The sequence below is a fragment of the Carettochelys insculpta genome, chromosome 7, assembly GCF_033958435.1.
Source record: "Carettochelys insculpta isolate YL-2023 chromosome 7, ASM3395843v1, whole genome shotgun sequence".
Classification (NCBI taxonomy): domain Eukaryota; kingdom Metazoa; phylum Chordata; order Testudines; family Carettochelyidae; genus Carettochelys; species Carettochelys insculpta.
This window is the reverse complement of record NC_134143.1, coordinates 56,539,215-56,556,481: the sequence shown is the minus strand read 5'-3', so window position 1 is coordinate 56,556,481 and position 17,267 is coordinate 56,539,215. Positions and strand designations below refer to the sequence as shown.

Genomic DNA, 17,267 nt, shown 5'->3' with positions numbered 1-17,267 from the left:
GACCCACCTCACTCAGCCATCATGTAGGGGGAAAAGACCATTTCCAATAGAAAGTGGTAAAGGAACTCTTCTCATGTCTGTGGCACAGTTAGGGCCTTCCTATGAAAGATACCCAAGTCCTTCAAGAGCAAGCCACGCTTACAAAATTTGGGCACCTGAAGTCAAAAAATATTGAGCCCTGCAGAAGATAAGCCTGCCAGAAAGGCTCTTCCCTTGGGATGAATGGCATCAACAGGTCCTTGTGCCAAACATGCATTCATAGTCTTTTAACACAAATCAAATTGCAGGATGTTTGTTTGCCTGGGTCAGTTTTAAATTTTTTTAAAATTCCTTTTGGAAATAGTAAAGACAAATTGAAGTGACTAAATTTGAAGAGAAATACCTTTAGACTTATTCTGTTCATAGTAGAAAAGATAGTTCTTTCTACCCAGGTATTAGGTAAGCAGCTGTTTTAATTTTTGACAAAAATTAATAGTTTCAAGGAAAAGTCACATAGTTTTGAATTGATACATCTAATCAATGTTGTACTTTGGCTTTTGTGTTGTATAATGCACACAATAGAAACAATTGCCTTAGTTTCGGGAGGGGGGTAGCCATGTTACTCTAGAGCATCACAAAAAACAAGAAGTCCGGTAACACCTTAAAGACTAATAAGTTTAGACCCACTTCTTCAGATTTTCTTACCCAAGAAAGATCATAAGATAACAAGTAAATTTGTTAGACTTTATGTTACTATACAACTGCCTGTAAATTGTCTTAGTTGTTCAGTAAGAGATTTAATGAAGACCACAGTTATATAGATACTAACCATTTATAACCACTAGCAGGGCTTGACACTTTGTGGTGGTTACCAAGTTGGAAGCTCCCGCCCCTGAAGACCCAGGGCTGAGAGCTGGACGCAGCTTAGAACCCCATAAGCAGATCCAACCCCAGGGACCGCAGGGGAGTTGGGGCTAGGAGTTGACAGGGGCTCAGAGCTCCAGCCCTGGGGATCTGGACAGGCCAGGGGAACCCTGGCAGACCAGAGGCTGGGACCTGGCCAGGGCACAGATCTCCACCGGCAGCTATACCTCGGGACCTGGCCAGAGGCATCCTAGGAACCCTGGGGCCAGGAGCTGTCAGGGGCGCAGAGCTCCATCAGCAGTCTCGGGGCCAGGAGCCAGCAGCTCCAGCCCTGGGGACCTGGCATGGGTGGGACAAATGGACAGACATGTCTCCTTTTCTAATGGCAAGGAGAAAATCACAGCAAACAGGAAATCACTTTATTTTTGGGTATTAAAATGCCAACAGACTGGCTGAAAAGCAGTTACAAATACAATGAACTCAACATGCAGGCAAGCCTTTCCTTTACATTTGTTGAAGTTGGAAATTAATATGCTTCCCAATTAATTCTAATTAAAATTAACAATATTCTAGAACTATTTGCTATTATTTTACATTTTTCTCAGTGTTTTTCTGTTAATTTAGAAACCAGAGATTTTTTTTTTTTAAAGTCAATCTAACTTTTGGGGAGTTTTTCTTTCCAACTTTACTGTGACCAAAAATAAAATTAAATACATAAAATAATGCTTCCTACATTCAGAACTACTAATTACAGCGGTTCTCAAAGACATTTATACTAAATTAAAAATGACTAGTGGTGAAATCCCAGATCCACTGAAGTCCATGACAAAACTACCACTGACTTCAACAGGGCCAACAAGATTCAACAGGGCCATGGTAGAAGATTATTGTGTACAGTATTTGCTAAAAGTGTTCAACCTACAAGAGTTGAACCTACAAGAGTAGGCTGAACAGTGTGAAATACTGTACTCAATAATCTACTTTGAAATAGCAATAAAGAAAGTCAGATTTCATCTTTTTCAGACTGGATGAATTTAATGGTCAAGTTTAACAGAAAGAACGCAAAAGCATGCAAAAGAAGTCCAAATAGCTGTAGCAGTGCACTTTAAACGAAATTCATAGAATAGACACACGCGATTCAGTGCTCATCCAGAAAACAGACAAGTACATTTTCTTGTCACACAAACCAGGACATTAAGCCTGGCAGTCCTCAAATTTCAATTGTTTAAATATCCCATTCTTCTTTAATTGTATACCTGGCCCAAGCATCTTTTCAAGAATTGTAACGTTCTTAAAACAAAAAACAAACAAAAAACCTACTACATCTCTATGATGCATTAAGGATGGGACTTCCAAAAGAAATCAACATACCCTAGCTCTGCTCTCTCTGCAATCCATGCAAATACCTTCAGGGGAGTAGACCTGGGCCAACACTGAGTGCTTTCAAAACACCTACTCTAAGTTTCTGAGCATCATCTCTGCATCCTTCTGTGCTTCCATTAATTGAGTGCATAGCAAGAGTTCTATTCTTTAAAAGAAAAACCCTAGCCACTGAGGTGGCATAGTACAAAACACATTCACTGTCCAGAAACCAAAATAAGCCTGGCAAGTCTGAAGCCAACTATCTATAGTGATACATTTTAATACCAAAACCCCTCTGGGATGTTGCTCTTCTGAGCAATTTGTAAAAACGTATATTACATTATAATTTATTCTTGGATATTACTATATTTCAATATATTTTGTAGGAAAAAATTATGAAGGTTATATTGTAATTTCTAGTGTCACTGTCCATTACTCAAAGTATTAATATAGTTTATGAAGACTCTGTTTCTCTATACAAAGAAATCAGCTGTGTAGGCCACATTGAAAAACAAGACTGTGGGATTTCTTCTGAGAAAATATCATCAGCATTACAGCATATGGAAACTACCTCCGAATTCTTACTGGCTGATCATTACACTTTTGATGTGATGCTAACACTTAATCATTTCAATATTGAACAGCAAGTTGCCACTTTACTTTGACTAGACCAATGCAATTGAGTAAAATACAAAAGGGTTTTCAAAAATGTTCTTGGACTTGTATTTGAAACCAAAATTATGGTTACCATAAATTGAGTAGAAGGAAAGAAAAAATGTCTGCATAAACTGCATTGCTTGGAACTCAATTTTTTATTCTTGTTCCATTTCCAATTAATTATTATTAGTGCCAATGTTTGTATATAGCTACTAAATCAAGGTTCCCAAAGAATAGGAGATTTAAACTTAGGTGATTGAAAATGTTTTTAACTCCTCTGGTAACATACATTAGCATGTAAGCACATATTGATTTTTTTCTTCCATCAGAAATCATTTTCTTCAAAAGCTAATATGTAACTTTAAACTGATTCACTGTAAGTAAAGATTCCTTTCAGCAAAAACATTAAACTTCAAATGTGTGGAGTTTTATGATATTTCAATCTATTGAAGAAATATATAAGAACTATGTTCTATCAGCAGATAGCAAAAACGACTACATATAATATTACAATAAAGCAACATAACCACTTGAGTTTCTAACTAATACATTTTTTTCCCCCAAAACTATTAAAAGGTTCATCCCTTGAGCAGCTGTGGCACAAGTGAAAGCCAGGGACACTAACAATGCTAGTTATAAGGCATACAGATCAGGCAGATACTGTGCAGACTTCCCTCCATAATTCTTCAAATGAACCTCAGCGCAGAATAGCAGCAGTACTTCATGTCAAGGCCAGGGTCTTTTCTGAGCATGGTTTTTTAATATGTGCAAATGAGCGTTAACTAACTACTAAACTCATTTACACAAATGACCCACATTAGGACATAAACTCTCTTCAGCAAAAGTATAAGATTAACATATATATCCACTGCACCACTTTGCTGTATTTCTTTGGTAATTTTATAATGAAACTATTTCAGTTTTATTTCTAAAGTGAAAAGTTTTCTAAAATGAATCTAATTTCCAACTTCAGAGTGGTCTCAGACACTGTAACACACATTATTTCAAAATAACATAAAATGGTTCCAGTGAAATTATGAGCCCCACCATATATATTTATATTACATAGTAATAAATGTATAATAGTGCAGTATATAATATATCTATATTAACTAGGTCACTGCACACTGGAAGTCTCTTGCAATAGTTCATTTAGAAGCCTAAGAATTATACATATTTCACTATGGGCTTGGCTATACTTGCCCCCAACTTCAAAGGGGGCATGTTAACCCAGGATGATAGGAGAATACTAATGAAGTGCTGCAGTGAATACGCAGCACTTCATTAGGCTAATTCTCCCCTGGGGCAGCCTTGAAGTACTGGCACACGTGTAGCTGCAGGCACTTGACGTGCCCACACTACTTCAAAGTACCTTTACTTCACAAGATTTTACTTCTCTTCCAAGTAGCACAGGCACATGGGGAGTAAAGGCACTTCAAAGTAGTGTGGAAACTTCGAAGTGCTCGTGACTAAACGCGTGCCAGCACTTCAAAGTTGCCCCGGGGGAGAATTAGCCTAATGAAGTGCTGCATATTCATTGCAGCACTTCATTACTAATCTCCCATTGCCTTGATTAACATGCCCCCTTCCAAGTTGGGGGCAAGCGTAGACAAACCCTATAATTTTCATAATTTTTATCACAGATTTCCAGGGTGCCACATCAGAGATTTTTCTAACAGATGTATTGTTCATCCAGGGGAGAGCTATGGTTAACTTTTGCCTCTACAGGAAAAAAAAAAACAAACCCCAAATGTTTGTTATTCAGTTCACTTGTGTACATTAAGGTATTCAGAATGCAAAAAAGGCCAGACATACCTACTTAAAAAAATTCCTGCAAGCACGTTCAGCTAAGCATCTCTACATATAGCTGAAGCTTTGCTGTAAATCATTTGACGCATTAATACATTTTGCTTTTAAGTATACTACACAACAGCCTATTGCAAAGACCTATATTTTAAACCACTTTGTTTTAATAGGCCTACAAAACTGTATCATGTCCAACAGCAGTGCAATAAAGTACAGTGTTGTAGAAGTGTCAGATAGTAAACTTCAACTTCTAAACAACAACATTCTTTCTGAACACGTCTGTCCCACCAAACTTGCATACTGCTGAACAGTGGCTTCATCGCTTGACCCTTTTTGTCTCTTCTTATACACGCTGTAAGGCATTACAATTCTCTTGTGGAGAACCTGAACTCGGCCCAGTTCTTTAATACGATCTTTATCAACTGCAAAAAGAAATAACAAACAAATTATTAAACATTCTGTAAAGTCCTCAATTAGCAAATTTAATGTTCGCAAATTCAATTATTCACGAGCAGTTCTGGGGCAGGGAGAACTCGCGCTGCTTCCCGGGGCCCCAGGCGGGAGCACCAGCTGCCGCAGCTCCCCAGAAATCTGGAGCCAGAGTGCAGGCAGCTGCAGCTTCCCCAAGACTCCGGAGCTGGGCCCGCTGGTGGCTGCCGCGGCTGCCCCAAGACTCTGGGGCTGGGAGTGCTGGCAGCTGCCACGGCTTCCCCGGGGCTCCAGGGCTGGAGTGCAGGCAGCCACTGCTTCCCTGGTGCCCCTCATTCATGAAAATCAACATTCGCGAGGGTTCTAAATACCGAACCCATGAGAATGTTGCGACCCTACTGTACCATCCTTGTTAGTATGTATTTCCTCACTTTTTTAATGAAGAAAAGGTATTGTACGAATGTCCTCTCTTTAGTATTAAAGACGACGACGACTTTGTTTTGAGCTGATTTATATGCATGGGTTGGGTCACACATACAAAAGCATGCATCTGCAATGACTGAATATACATCACACATTACCTACCTGAAGCAGTTAAGTGTGCTTTTTCTAATCCCCATAAAAAACTATGCTTAAATTTGCATTCAGTGGAGATTCAGGCCAGAAGGAATACTGTATTGGAAACTATTTTCCAAAATAATGGACCAAAATGGACTTCTTATAGTTGCAATAGAACAATGTTGACAACTACACTGTTTCCAAATATTTTTGTTATACCACTAAACCCACAAAATCATTTCTGGAGTATAAATGAGGCAACAACATTTCTTCCCAAACTTAATTCAGCTTTATCGCCACATACTGCTAGTCCCTCTTGCACTCTTCCATAAATACCTATCTGCTGGGTCCAGTACGTGTCCTGTATTATGTAACTCTTCCCAGTCTGATACTACAGACCTGAGAACCCAAATAAATAGGGTTGACAGCAATGGCTTGATGAATTTCCCTTGACTTTCAGGACCTAGGCAGGTTGTAAGGCTCATCCAAAGTTATATTTTATGAACTCAATACATGATACCTCTCTGATTTAGGGGAAAAAACAAACCAAAAGATGAAGGAGTATCGCGTGGAATAAAATGAAAACTTCCCTGGTGTGCATATAGTTGTTGCTGCTATTACGAAATATTAACCTCATTTGCATCAGTGTTCTCATCTCAAGGAAAACGATTCTAGAGTAACTGGAAAACTAAGTTTTTACTTAAGCAAGAGAATAACTACCCATATGCCTGAAGCAGTTTCAGAATACAATAATAAGGCTTTTACAAAGCGCTGTTTAAAGACAACACTGGCTTGCTGAACGCTAGCTTTACACGACCATTAACATAAAATCAACTTAAAAGCTAAAACTTATGTTTGGGAAGTAGAACTATTTGAATCCTAAGTGAAAACAGAACAGACAGACATTTGTTACAATGAAGGATACATAAGCTATGCAGAGACCAAAAACTATTTTTGTAGGCCCAGAAGATGCTTTGGTTACAAAATTATTATTATAGGCAGATAGATATTCTAAATGTCCATCAATCTCTAATATTTGTTACTTGTGTCTAAATAATTGTGCTTTATTAAAAATATATTAATTTTTCCCTAGGTTGTAAGATATAAGACCCCCTCACATGAATCTTGCTGATGGCCATTCTACTCTCCCCTTTACATTATGAATTATAAACAAGGGGAATAATGTCTTCCGATTCAATCAAACCACAAATGTGGCAATTCAAACGGTTCTAATAGTTACTTTATGAGGAAAAAGTTTTAATTAAAAAAAGGAAAAAAATAGAGCATTCCAGAATAAAGGTTGATGTATTTCTAAAGGATTTTCCAAAGTGCATCTCAAATTCCTTGCAGGGAGTTAATAGAAGAGACCTGAAAGGACTACAAGTAAATCAGACAGATTTTCATTCTGAATGCTTTAGTTAAGGGATTGCCACACTGCTATCTTCCGTGGTCACTGGATCACCTGCTGATCATCTTCAGAGACCTGGCTAATTATGTGATGCTGGTTTGCCTTGTTTCGACACCTGAAGTGCATGAAGGCTTACAAAAATGCAAAAAAATATATTCTCAAAATTGATCTTCCATGTAAGTAACCTCTCTAGCTGCCATAGGTAGGCTGAGTTACTATGAAAAAGAGAGGAGTATATGATGGGGAATGGGAGTATGTTCATGAGAATGTCTATAAAAGTGTGACCCTCACTATGAAAAAAAGTTTTAAAACCCTTTTCTGGCCTTCTTTCTGCATTACAATGAAAAAGTTCAGTCACAATGTTTGCTTTGCAAGTTACCATTAAAGCTTGCAGAATCCTTTTAAATCACTTATGCACTAAACATTTTTCTGCTGATTGCTTGAAACAGGATAATAATACATAAAACAGAGCTTCATTAAACTTCCTCAGGTTCAGAAAGACTTCATTACTTTTATCTGAAGAAGTGAGTTAACTCACGAAAGCTCATGCTCTAAACTTTTCTGTTAGTCTATAAGGTGCCACAGGACCCTTCATTGCTGCTACAGATCCAGACTAACACGGCTACCCCTCTGATACTTTACTTTTATCTGTTATGATTGCCTGCATAGAGGTATAATACACTTCTTGAGTAGGAAAGTTATTTGAAAGAAGAAAATCTGAATACTATGTGCTAAGATTTACTTCTCTTTTAATTATTTCTGGCACTTGTTTTAAATAAACACTGAAGTAAAAACATTTTGTTTTGGCTTTTTCTCCCTCTTTGAAATCCATTCGGCTTTTTGATGTGTAGCCAATACCTTTCTGGTATCCTAACATATTTGTTTTTCTATCAGTTCTACCCATTCCTCTACACCATTCTCACTCTTCTTGGTGAAAGTTGACAGAGAACAAAATTTGCAACTTGAGCCTCAGAAGGTGACACAATCATGAAGTTATTTTAACTTCTTAAATGGCAAAGTTTGTACTTACTACACCTTTAGGCCAAGTATTGAAACCTGAACTGGACTGGTGCCAAGACTATCTTCCGAACAAGTTGTCTGAAGAACACTTTCAGGGCTGTTCTTTACTTAGCTGTTGATATTTATTACAGTAGAACCCTGAGATACACACATTCGACTTGTGTGTCATCTCGGGTTAAAGCAACTTTGAGTGGCAGAGAGCTGGTGCCTGGCTCCAGGCTGCCAGGTACCTGCTCCCTGTCACTCAGAGGAGCAGGAAAACTGACCAACTGCTGAACTGCTCAATTTCTCAGCTCCTGTCAGGGATGGCAGCCTGACTCCTGGTGTCCGACAAGAGTGGTTTCCCTCCTGGACCCAAACTCCCTCCTAGATCAAATACCCCCGGTGCACCCCCTATCCCTTACCCAAAGCTCCTTTTTGTACCCACCTTCCATCCCAGAACCCACATCTCCTCCATTCATATAACTGGAGTGTGTGGCCCTTGACCATTTCCCAAATTCTTGGAGTCCCCCCACCACATCAGAAACTATTGCCCACCCCTGCAATAGACCACTCTCTACTTGGACAGTGGCACCATTTAATAAGTCTTCAGACAGGAAACTTGCAACTATCCTTAACATTGTTGAAACAAGAATCATCTGGAGGTCAGAACTGGCCTGGCTTTAGAGACTGAGTCCATGGGCATGAAAAAACTGTTTATTAAACCCTGAAATGTATGCCCCTGTAATTTATGCTTTTAGTCGTACTTTTCATTCAATCAATGCCCATTCCTGGTTCTTACAGATGTTATGCGAAGACCAAAATGATACAATGATACAAGATTAAAAAATAACCCAGAGATTATTTGTCTCTTGTTAATACATCTATATAATAAAAGAATAACTTTACATGATGAAAATAACTGGCTGTGAAAGTACTTAAGTGACTAAATAAATATGATTCAAACTGCATCTGAAAAAGAAACACTTTTACTTGATATCTTAAGTCATCGCTAAACTAATCTCAGGTACAAAGTAAAGCTTTTATAAAGGGTGAATAAGAAGTTCTGTCACCACAATACCAAATCCATAAGTAACAATTTAGTCAGCTTCCAGTTGCTACTGTTCTCATGCCAAAATCATATGAGTGTAGGAAAGTATTCACTTTATTCATTTAAATCCTCTGGAAGCGTTCCTACCAGCGGATTTAATGGAAAATAAAAACAGATTGGGCTCTGGTATTGTTTAAAGAAGAAATGACCCGACAAACATAAAAATCAGAAATCTGGTGCTGCTAAATCTGAATATTAAGCACACAATAATGACAATTAATTGTATTTCTATAATGACTAAAAATATGAGTGCCAATGACCCTTCTCTGTGTAACTGTGGTGTTGTGAAAAAGGTGCAAAACAGGATCCTGTTCTCATCTTTGAATGAAATCCACAGTATATGACTGTAACTCAAATAATGTTTTTCTTAAAGCAGGAAAAAATTCCAACAACTAATCTTGCTTCTGTGTTTTATTAAAATAGCTTTAACTTGTGTTCTCCTAGTTTCCCTTCCCAGTTTTCTCAGGGATTGCCACCTGCCAGAGGCAGTTACAGTAGAAAGGGCAGCTCAGCCTCCACACCCACTGAAGAAACTGCTGTAATTTAAAAAAAAACTGGAAGATTTTTTTCTCACCACATTTTCTCACAGGACATTCTCATGATCCACCTAATGACCTCTGTTTCTCCCATCAATTTTGCACACTTTATTCTTCAGTCTCAAAAGGCTCATAAAATTATAGATGTTGGAGGCAGAAAATACTTGATCTACTAGGCCACCCTCAGGACCATTTGAGATTAGTAACTGTATATTTCCTACCCTTCTCCGGTAGTCCAGTTTTTAATATCCTGCAGAAGAGAGTTTCTAGACATACCCTGAGAAGACTACAGCATACATCTCATTGTCAAGCATTTTCCTGAAACTGATGTTAAATGCTCTTTTTCTCAATTTCATCTCTTATTAGTGAATGGATGCCATCTGGTCCTTAGCGTTCGTTACTACTGTCTTAAATTACCTCAACACTTCTTCTGTCATTACCTCAGCTCCTGGCAATAGTTCATCTTTATTGCCTAAAAAGAGGAGATTTAGCGTAATTTTTCTGCCATGTATCAGAGGGGCAGCCGTATTAGTCTGTATCCACAAAAACGAGAAGTCCTGTGGCACCTTACAGACTGACAGATTTTTTGCAGCATAAGCTTTCATGGGCCCACAAAAGCTTACGCTCCAAAAAAATCTGTTAGTTTGTAAGGCGCCACAGGACTTCTCGTTGTTCTTTCTGCCATGGAGATCACTACCAGCATTCAGTAACCATTCAGTTATTCTGCAATGTCTGCACCCTCTTGCATTTCTCCTTTTACTGCCTGGTTATACACAGATCACTGAATCTCTCACATTCTTCTTGCTTCTGCCTTTTTTTTTTTAAACACAGAATCTCCCCTGGCTCTTCTAATTTTCATCATGCACAAGTTTTTGTTACAGTTTATGTTCTTGTCCATTGTTAGTTGGCCTTGATTTCTCCCCCGCCCCACTTTGTTTTTTAAAAGAATACCCTCAGTCTCTGGGACTTTATCATTTAACAATATTTTACTCCTTTAGTTTCCCTTTCTTTGATTAGGAGTATGCATACTTTCTGTGATTCAGTGCTGGTACGCATAAGCAGCCTCCACACTGAGCCTAAGAATTTTCATTCCCTCATTTTTGACTTCAAGTTCTTATTGAATAGCTTTCTCAGCCCTCATACAATTTTTCTCCTTTCTAAACTATAATACCACAGTGCTACATTTTGGAGAAGTACATCCTCTGAAAATGTTGAATTTAATTACACTCTGGCTGTGTTACCTGATGATTTGACTCTACATAGTTACATCTTCGACCAACACCAGTATGTTTATTTAATACGAGTTAAGTGTAGATCATCACCTATACATTCTAGAAATAACTGGGCCAAGAAAAAAATTAAGATTTCAAAAATGCCACTACTCTAAAGTAGGTGAAGTTATCCATCATTACTCCTTTTGTTAGATTTAGTTAGCTATTTGATCTCCCCCCAAATTACATACACAATATCTTTCTCTTCTCGACAAACCCAGTAGTAGATTTATACTCCAGCAACTTGGGATTTGTTCCCCTGTACACCCTCTTTATTCTGAATTATTTATTCATTGCAGTCTATGGAATGTTTCATTTCCAAAGTTACTCCCCTGCCTTCAAAATCTACGTCTATCCTCTCTGTGTAGTGCATACCAAGGACATACAGAAAAATAAACTCTCATTCTACTTGAACATATGGTTTATGGCTCTATACAGCAGAACCTGGACTTTAGTTATATACAGAAAAAGGCAAAGGATTTAAAAATTCAACACTACAAAGAATGAAGGTGATTTTGATTTTAAGAACCTAGACCCAACTGAGGTTGCCAGTGCAGAGAGTTCAGGCTCTTAGCTATTTACGAGTGGGAGGGAAGCTACAAAAAAAGCACACAGTTTTAAAAGCCTCAATACAATATGAAACTCTGGCTACCCGTTTTATGGTTCTGTTTTAAAGAAACCCAAACTAGTTTATGCTTCTACTTCAGGTTGGCAAGTTCTATCAGAAGCATTATCCAGTGATTTAGTCTCTCACATGTTTTCATATTGGCTTGCAACAATTATCTGAAGGCTTACACCAGAGTATGGAATAAATCAATTTAAAACTTCCCCAAATGGGAAACAGACTTAGAAACACTTTGCTATAAAATTACTCATTTTTATTCAAAGTGCATATCAACTAACTTTTTAACTGGACACACTGATTTTAAGTTCTCTTTTCCCCAGGTAATTATCCAGAATAATTTATAGAACATGAATGGAAATATTGCTGAAGGTTCAGCAAAAGTTAGGAAAATTGCTGTTTAGGCTTCCAAGAAATAATATGCTGCTAATTATTAAAATCTCCAAGCTACAAGTTCTTACAGAAATTTTGTTGGATAAATTAAATGTATGTCCTCTCTCCACTTTTTTTTCAAACACCCAAAAGTCATTTATGTACTAGTTATCTGATGATTTTTATTTTTTAAATCAAAACTGTTTGACACAGCTGAATTAAACTTTATTTATGTCTCTTATTTACCATAAAGGTCTTGCTACCATCCAAAAAACTACAATCACCTTTAAATTTGGATCATACTGAAACCACAAGATTGCAAAAGTGACTTCTGCACATTTCACTGTAAACCAGTTGAAGTGCAATTCCTATGAAACTGTGATCAATTCATTTTAGTACCTGTGATTGTTCCAAGTTAGTTTATTCTAATTTTTAAAGATATTGGGATTCCCCTCCCTATATCCTGCCGGCCAATATGTCATGGTAGAGTGAAGGTTTTGGGTGCTTTGGCCATGCATTTCTGTATCTTATTCATAGAATTCATAGAATCAAAGAACTGGAAGGGACCTCAAGAGGTCATCAAGTCCAGCTCCCTGACCCAAGCAGGATCAACCCCACCTAAGTCTTCCCAGACAGGACTACGTCAAGACAGGACTTAAAAACCTCCAGGGATGGAGATTTCACCACCTCTCTAGACAACGCATTCTAGTACTTCACCATCCTCCTGGTGAAGTAGTTTTTCCTAACATCCAACCTACTCCTCTCATTCTGTAACTTCAGACCATTACCCCTTGTTCTGCTGTCTGTCACCACTGAGAACAGTTTCTCTCCATCCGTTTTAGAGCCCCCCTTCAGGAAATTGAAGGCTGCTATTAAATCACCCCTAAGTCTCCTCTTCTGCAAACTAAATAGCCCAAATCCCTCAGCCTCTCCTCAAAAGTCATGTGCTCCAGCCCCCTAATCATTTTACTGCCCTCTGCTGAACCTGCTCCAGCACACTCCTTTCTATACTGGGGCCCCCAAAACTGGACGCAATACTCCAGATGTGGCCTCACCACTGCCAAATAGAGGGGAACAACAATTTCTCTAGATGTGCTTGAAATGCTCCTCCTAATGCACCCCAGTATGTCATTGGCCTTCTTGGCTGCAAAGGCACATGTTTACTCATATCCAGCCCCTCATCCAGTATAATCCCTAGGTCTCTTTCTGCTGTACTACTGCTTAGCCAGTCAGTTCCCAGCCTATAACAATGCTTGGGATTCTTCCATCCCAAGTGCAAGACTCTACACTTCTCCTTGTTGAACCGCATCAGATTTCTTTTGGCCCAATCCTCCAATTTATCCAGGTCATTGGGGATCCCATCTCTATCCTACAATGTATCTACCTCTCCCCCTAGCTGCAAACATGCTGAGGGTGCAATCTAGTCCCTCATCCAGGTCATTAATAAAGATGTTGAACACCACCAGAACCTAGCTTTGGGGCACTTCACTTGAAACTGACTTCCATCCAGATATTGAGCCATTGACCACTACCCATTGGGCCTCACTGTCAAGCCAGATCTTTAGAAGTTTGAATTTCTTTAAGATAAACTTTAGCTGTGGATTTCCTGGGACTGCTTGTTTTTGAGATAATCACAAAACTATTGTAATTTTCTGTATCCTTAAATTACTGTTATGCACCTGCAACCTCAATTCCTGGTATACATTTTACTCCGCCCATTTCCTTTATTAAAAAACATACTGAAATTTCAGATATGAAGAATAACCACATATGTCAAAGAGAAAGCTACCAGATTATATTTTTAATGATTTGCTGATCTCTAGTTTTTAGCTATTCTTATGGATATTGGATACTAAGTTACTGTCAAATATCAATGGATGTACAACAAAAGTGGACCTCTGGTTCGAGTAGTGAGGGCGGGGAGATTGACTGGTTATCTAAGGTGTTTGTACACCAATGCCATAAGCCTGGGTAACAAGCAGGAGGAATTAGAAGCCCTGGCCCAGTCCAGGAACTATGACTTGATTAGGATAACAGAGACTTGGTGGGATGACTCACATGACTGGAGCGCTGTCATGAAAGGGTATAAACTGTTCAGGAAGAACAGGCAAGGGAGAAAAGGAGGAGGAGTTGCACTGTATGTAAGAGAGCACTATGATTGCTTGGAACTCAAGTACATAGAGGGAGAAAAGCCTGTTGAGAATCTATGGGTCAAGTTTAGTGGTGTCGGCAGCGCTGGAGATGTGGTGGTTGGTGTCTGCTTCAGGCTGCCAAATCACGATGATGAGGTAGATGAGGCTTTTTCTGGACAACTGAGAGAAGTTTCTGGAACGCAGGCTCTCGTGGTCATGGGTGACTTTAAATACCCTGACATCTGTTGGGAGGCCAATACGGAGGTACACAAGCAGTCCAGGAAATTTCTGGAGAATGTTGGGGATCACTTCTTGGTACAAGTGCTGAAGGACCTGACCAGAGGTCATGCGTGGCTTGACCTGCTGTTTACAAACAGGGAGAAACTATTAGGGAAGGTAGAGGTGGGTGACAACCTGGGAAGCAGTGATCATGAGATGGTAGACTTCAGGATCCTGACCAAAGGAAGGAATGAGAACAGTAAATTACACACCTTGGACTTCAGAAAAGCAGACTGTGACTCCTTCAGCAACCTGATGGGCAGAATCCCCTGGGATGCTACCATGAAGGGAAAATGAGTCCAGGAAAACCGGCAGTATTTTAAGGAAGCCCTACTGAAGGTGCAGAAAGAAACCGTCCCAATGCGCAGCAAGAGAAGTAAATATGGTAGGAGGAGACCAGACTGGCTTACTGGGGAAATCCTTGGAAAACTTAGGCACAAAAAGGGAGCTTACAAGAAGTGGAAACTTGGACAGATGTCTAGGGAGGGATATAAACGTATAGCTCGAGAATGTAGGGCAATTATCAGGAAGGCGAAAGCGCAACTGGAATTGCAACTCGCAAGGAATGTGAAGGATAACAAGAAAAGTTTCTATAGGCATCTTAGCAAGAATAAGGTGATCAGAGAGGGCATGGGGCCCCTACTGGATGAGGGAGGTAACCCAGTGACAAGTGATGTTGGGAAAGCTGAAGTATTTAATGCTTTCTTTGCCTCTGTCTTCACGGATAGGGGAGAAGCAGATGTCGGGATGGAGGTTGGTTTCTAGTGGAGTGCCCCAAGATTTGGTTCTCGGTCCTGTTCTGTTCAACGTATTTATAAATGACCTGGATGAGGGGTTGTATTGCACCCTCAGCAAGTTTGCAGATGACACTAAGCTAGGGGGAGAGGTAGATAAGCTGGAGGGTAGGGACAGGGTCCAGAGTGACTTAGACAAAATGGAAGACTGGGCTGCAAGAAATCTGATGAGGTTCACTAAGGACAAGTGCAGTGTCTTGCACTTGGGCCAGAAGAATCCCAAGCATTGTTACAGGCTGGGGTCTGACTGGCTTGGCAGTAGTTCTGCAGAAAAGGACCTGGTAGTTGTAGTGGACGAGAAGCTGGACATGAGTCAACAGTGGGCTGCTGTAGCCAGGAAGGCTAATGGCATATTAGGTTGCATCAAGAGGAGCATTGCCAGTAGATCCAAAGAAGTGATTGTTCCTCTTTATTCGGCTTTGGTGAGGCTGCATCTGAAGTACTGTGTCCAGTTCTGCGCCCCCAATTATAGGAAGGATGTGGATACACTGCAGAGGGTCCAGTGGACGGTGACCAAAATAATTAGGTCTTATGAAGAAAGGTTGCGGGAATTGGGATTGTTTAGTCTGCAGAAAAGACGACTGAGGGGGGACTTGATAACAGCCTTCAACTTACTGAAGGGAGGTTGCATTGAGGCTGGAGATAGGCTGATCACAGTTCATAGGATGGCAGAACACAGCATAATGGTCTCAAGTTGCGGTTGGGAAGGTCCAGGTTGAACATTAGGAAAAACTTTTTCACTAGGAGGGTGGTGAAGCACTGGAATGGTCTACCCAGGGAAGTAGTGGAGTCTCCATCCCTGGACATGTTTAAGTCTTGCCTCGACAAAGCCCTGGCTGGGCTGTTCTGATGGGTATGGTCCTACTTAGAGCAGGGGGCTGGACTTGATGGCTTTTTTAGGTCTCTTCCAGTTCTATGATTCTACGATCAATGAATGAAAAGCCAGTAGTAAAGCTGGCCCAGAGTCCTCATGGTTAATGGCTTGTTTTACTAGGTAGGCGATACTGATTAGATTTCCTGACCTGGATACTCATTCTGTAGCCAAAAGGTATGAGAAAGGTAGGCTTGGTCTACACTAGACTTACAGTCAACTGCAGATATGCAATTCTAGCTATGGCAATTGTGTAGCCAGAATCGATTTATCTGCAGTCGACTGTAAGGTCTGTCCTTACTGAGGGAGGCTGAAGGGAGAAATGTTCCTGTCAACCTCCCATACTCCTCACGAAAGCAGGAGTACAGGGGGTCAACTGTGGTCCCCAGAGAGATCGATTTCATGAGTCTTTATCAGACGTATGAGATTGAACTCTGGGAGATCAACCCTGAATGGATCGATCTCCCATTAATTGTAGACATCCCCATAGAGACACCTTGCTCAGGCAATGGAGTAAGGGACTTTGGTTGCTGCACAGCACACATTGAGCGATCACTTAACAGTAAAAATAGCGTTCTTCAAAAGCATGCTAAATCAGCCCTTGCTACAGGGAAAATTCCTGCAGTATGGCAGCTGGTTTGGATTTAAAGAAGGTGGTGATGTCTGGAGAGTAGCCTTTATTTGATAACCACAATTTAAAGCAGTGTTTCTTCAACTTTATTGTTTCCCCACTCCACCATAAGACATCTGAAAAACACTCTTCTCAAAAATCTGTAAAGAAAACTGGAAAGCCAAAATTTGCAAATTATGCCTTCAAATCAACAGTTGTGAATATTGATATTATACTATCTATGGCAACAGTCTTACTTAATCAGTAAACTGGTGAAGGACAATGTTTTGGAAAATCATGGGAGACAGGAGAGATTCCAGAAGACTGGAAAAGGGCAAATATAGTGTCCATCTATAAAAAGGGGAATAAGAATAACTCATTAAACTACAGGCCAGTCAGCTTAACTTCAGTGCCAGGAAAGATAATGGAGCAGGTAATTAAAGGAATCATCTGCAAGCACTTGGAAGGTGGTAAGGTGATAGGGAACAGCCAGCACGGATTTGTAAAGAACAAATCATGTCAAACTAATCTGACAGCTTTCTTTGATAGGATAATGAGCCTTGTGGATAGGGGAGAAGCAGATGTGGTATACCTAGACTTTAGTAAG

At 39.8% G+C, this 17,267-nt stretch overlaps 1 protein-coding gene across 7 annotated transcripts in view; it reads right to left on the bottom strand.

The window, feature by feature from the left end:
* Positions 1-4,415: 4,415 nt before the first annotated feature.
* Positions 4,416-17,267, bottom strand: part of ATE1 (arginyltransferase 1) — a 161,885-nt gene continuing 149,033 nt past the window's right edge. For 6 of the 7 annotated variants that reach the window (XM_074999756.1, XM_074999752.1, XM_074999751.1 and 3 more), the window contains one exon: positions 4,416-5,090. In XM_074999756.1, coding sequence (XP_074855857.1) covers positions 4,912-5,090 — 179 coding nt within the window. In that variant the 3' untranslated portion in view covers positions 4,416-4,911. The remainder of the gene's footprint in view (positions 5,091-17,267) is intronic. The other variant, XM_074999754.1, reaches the window with a different exon arrangement.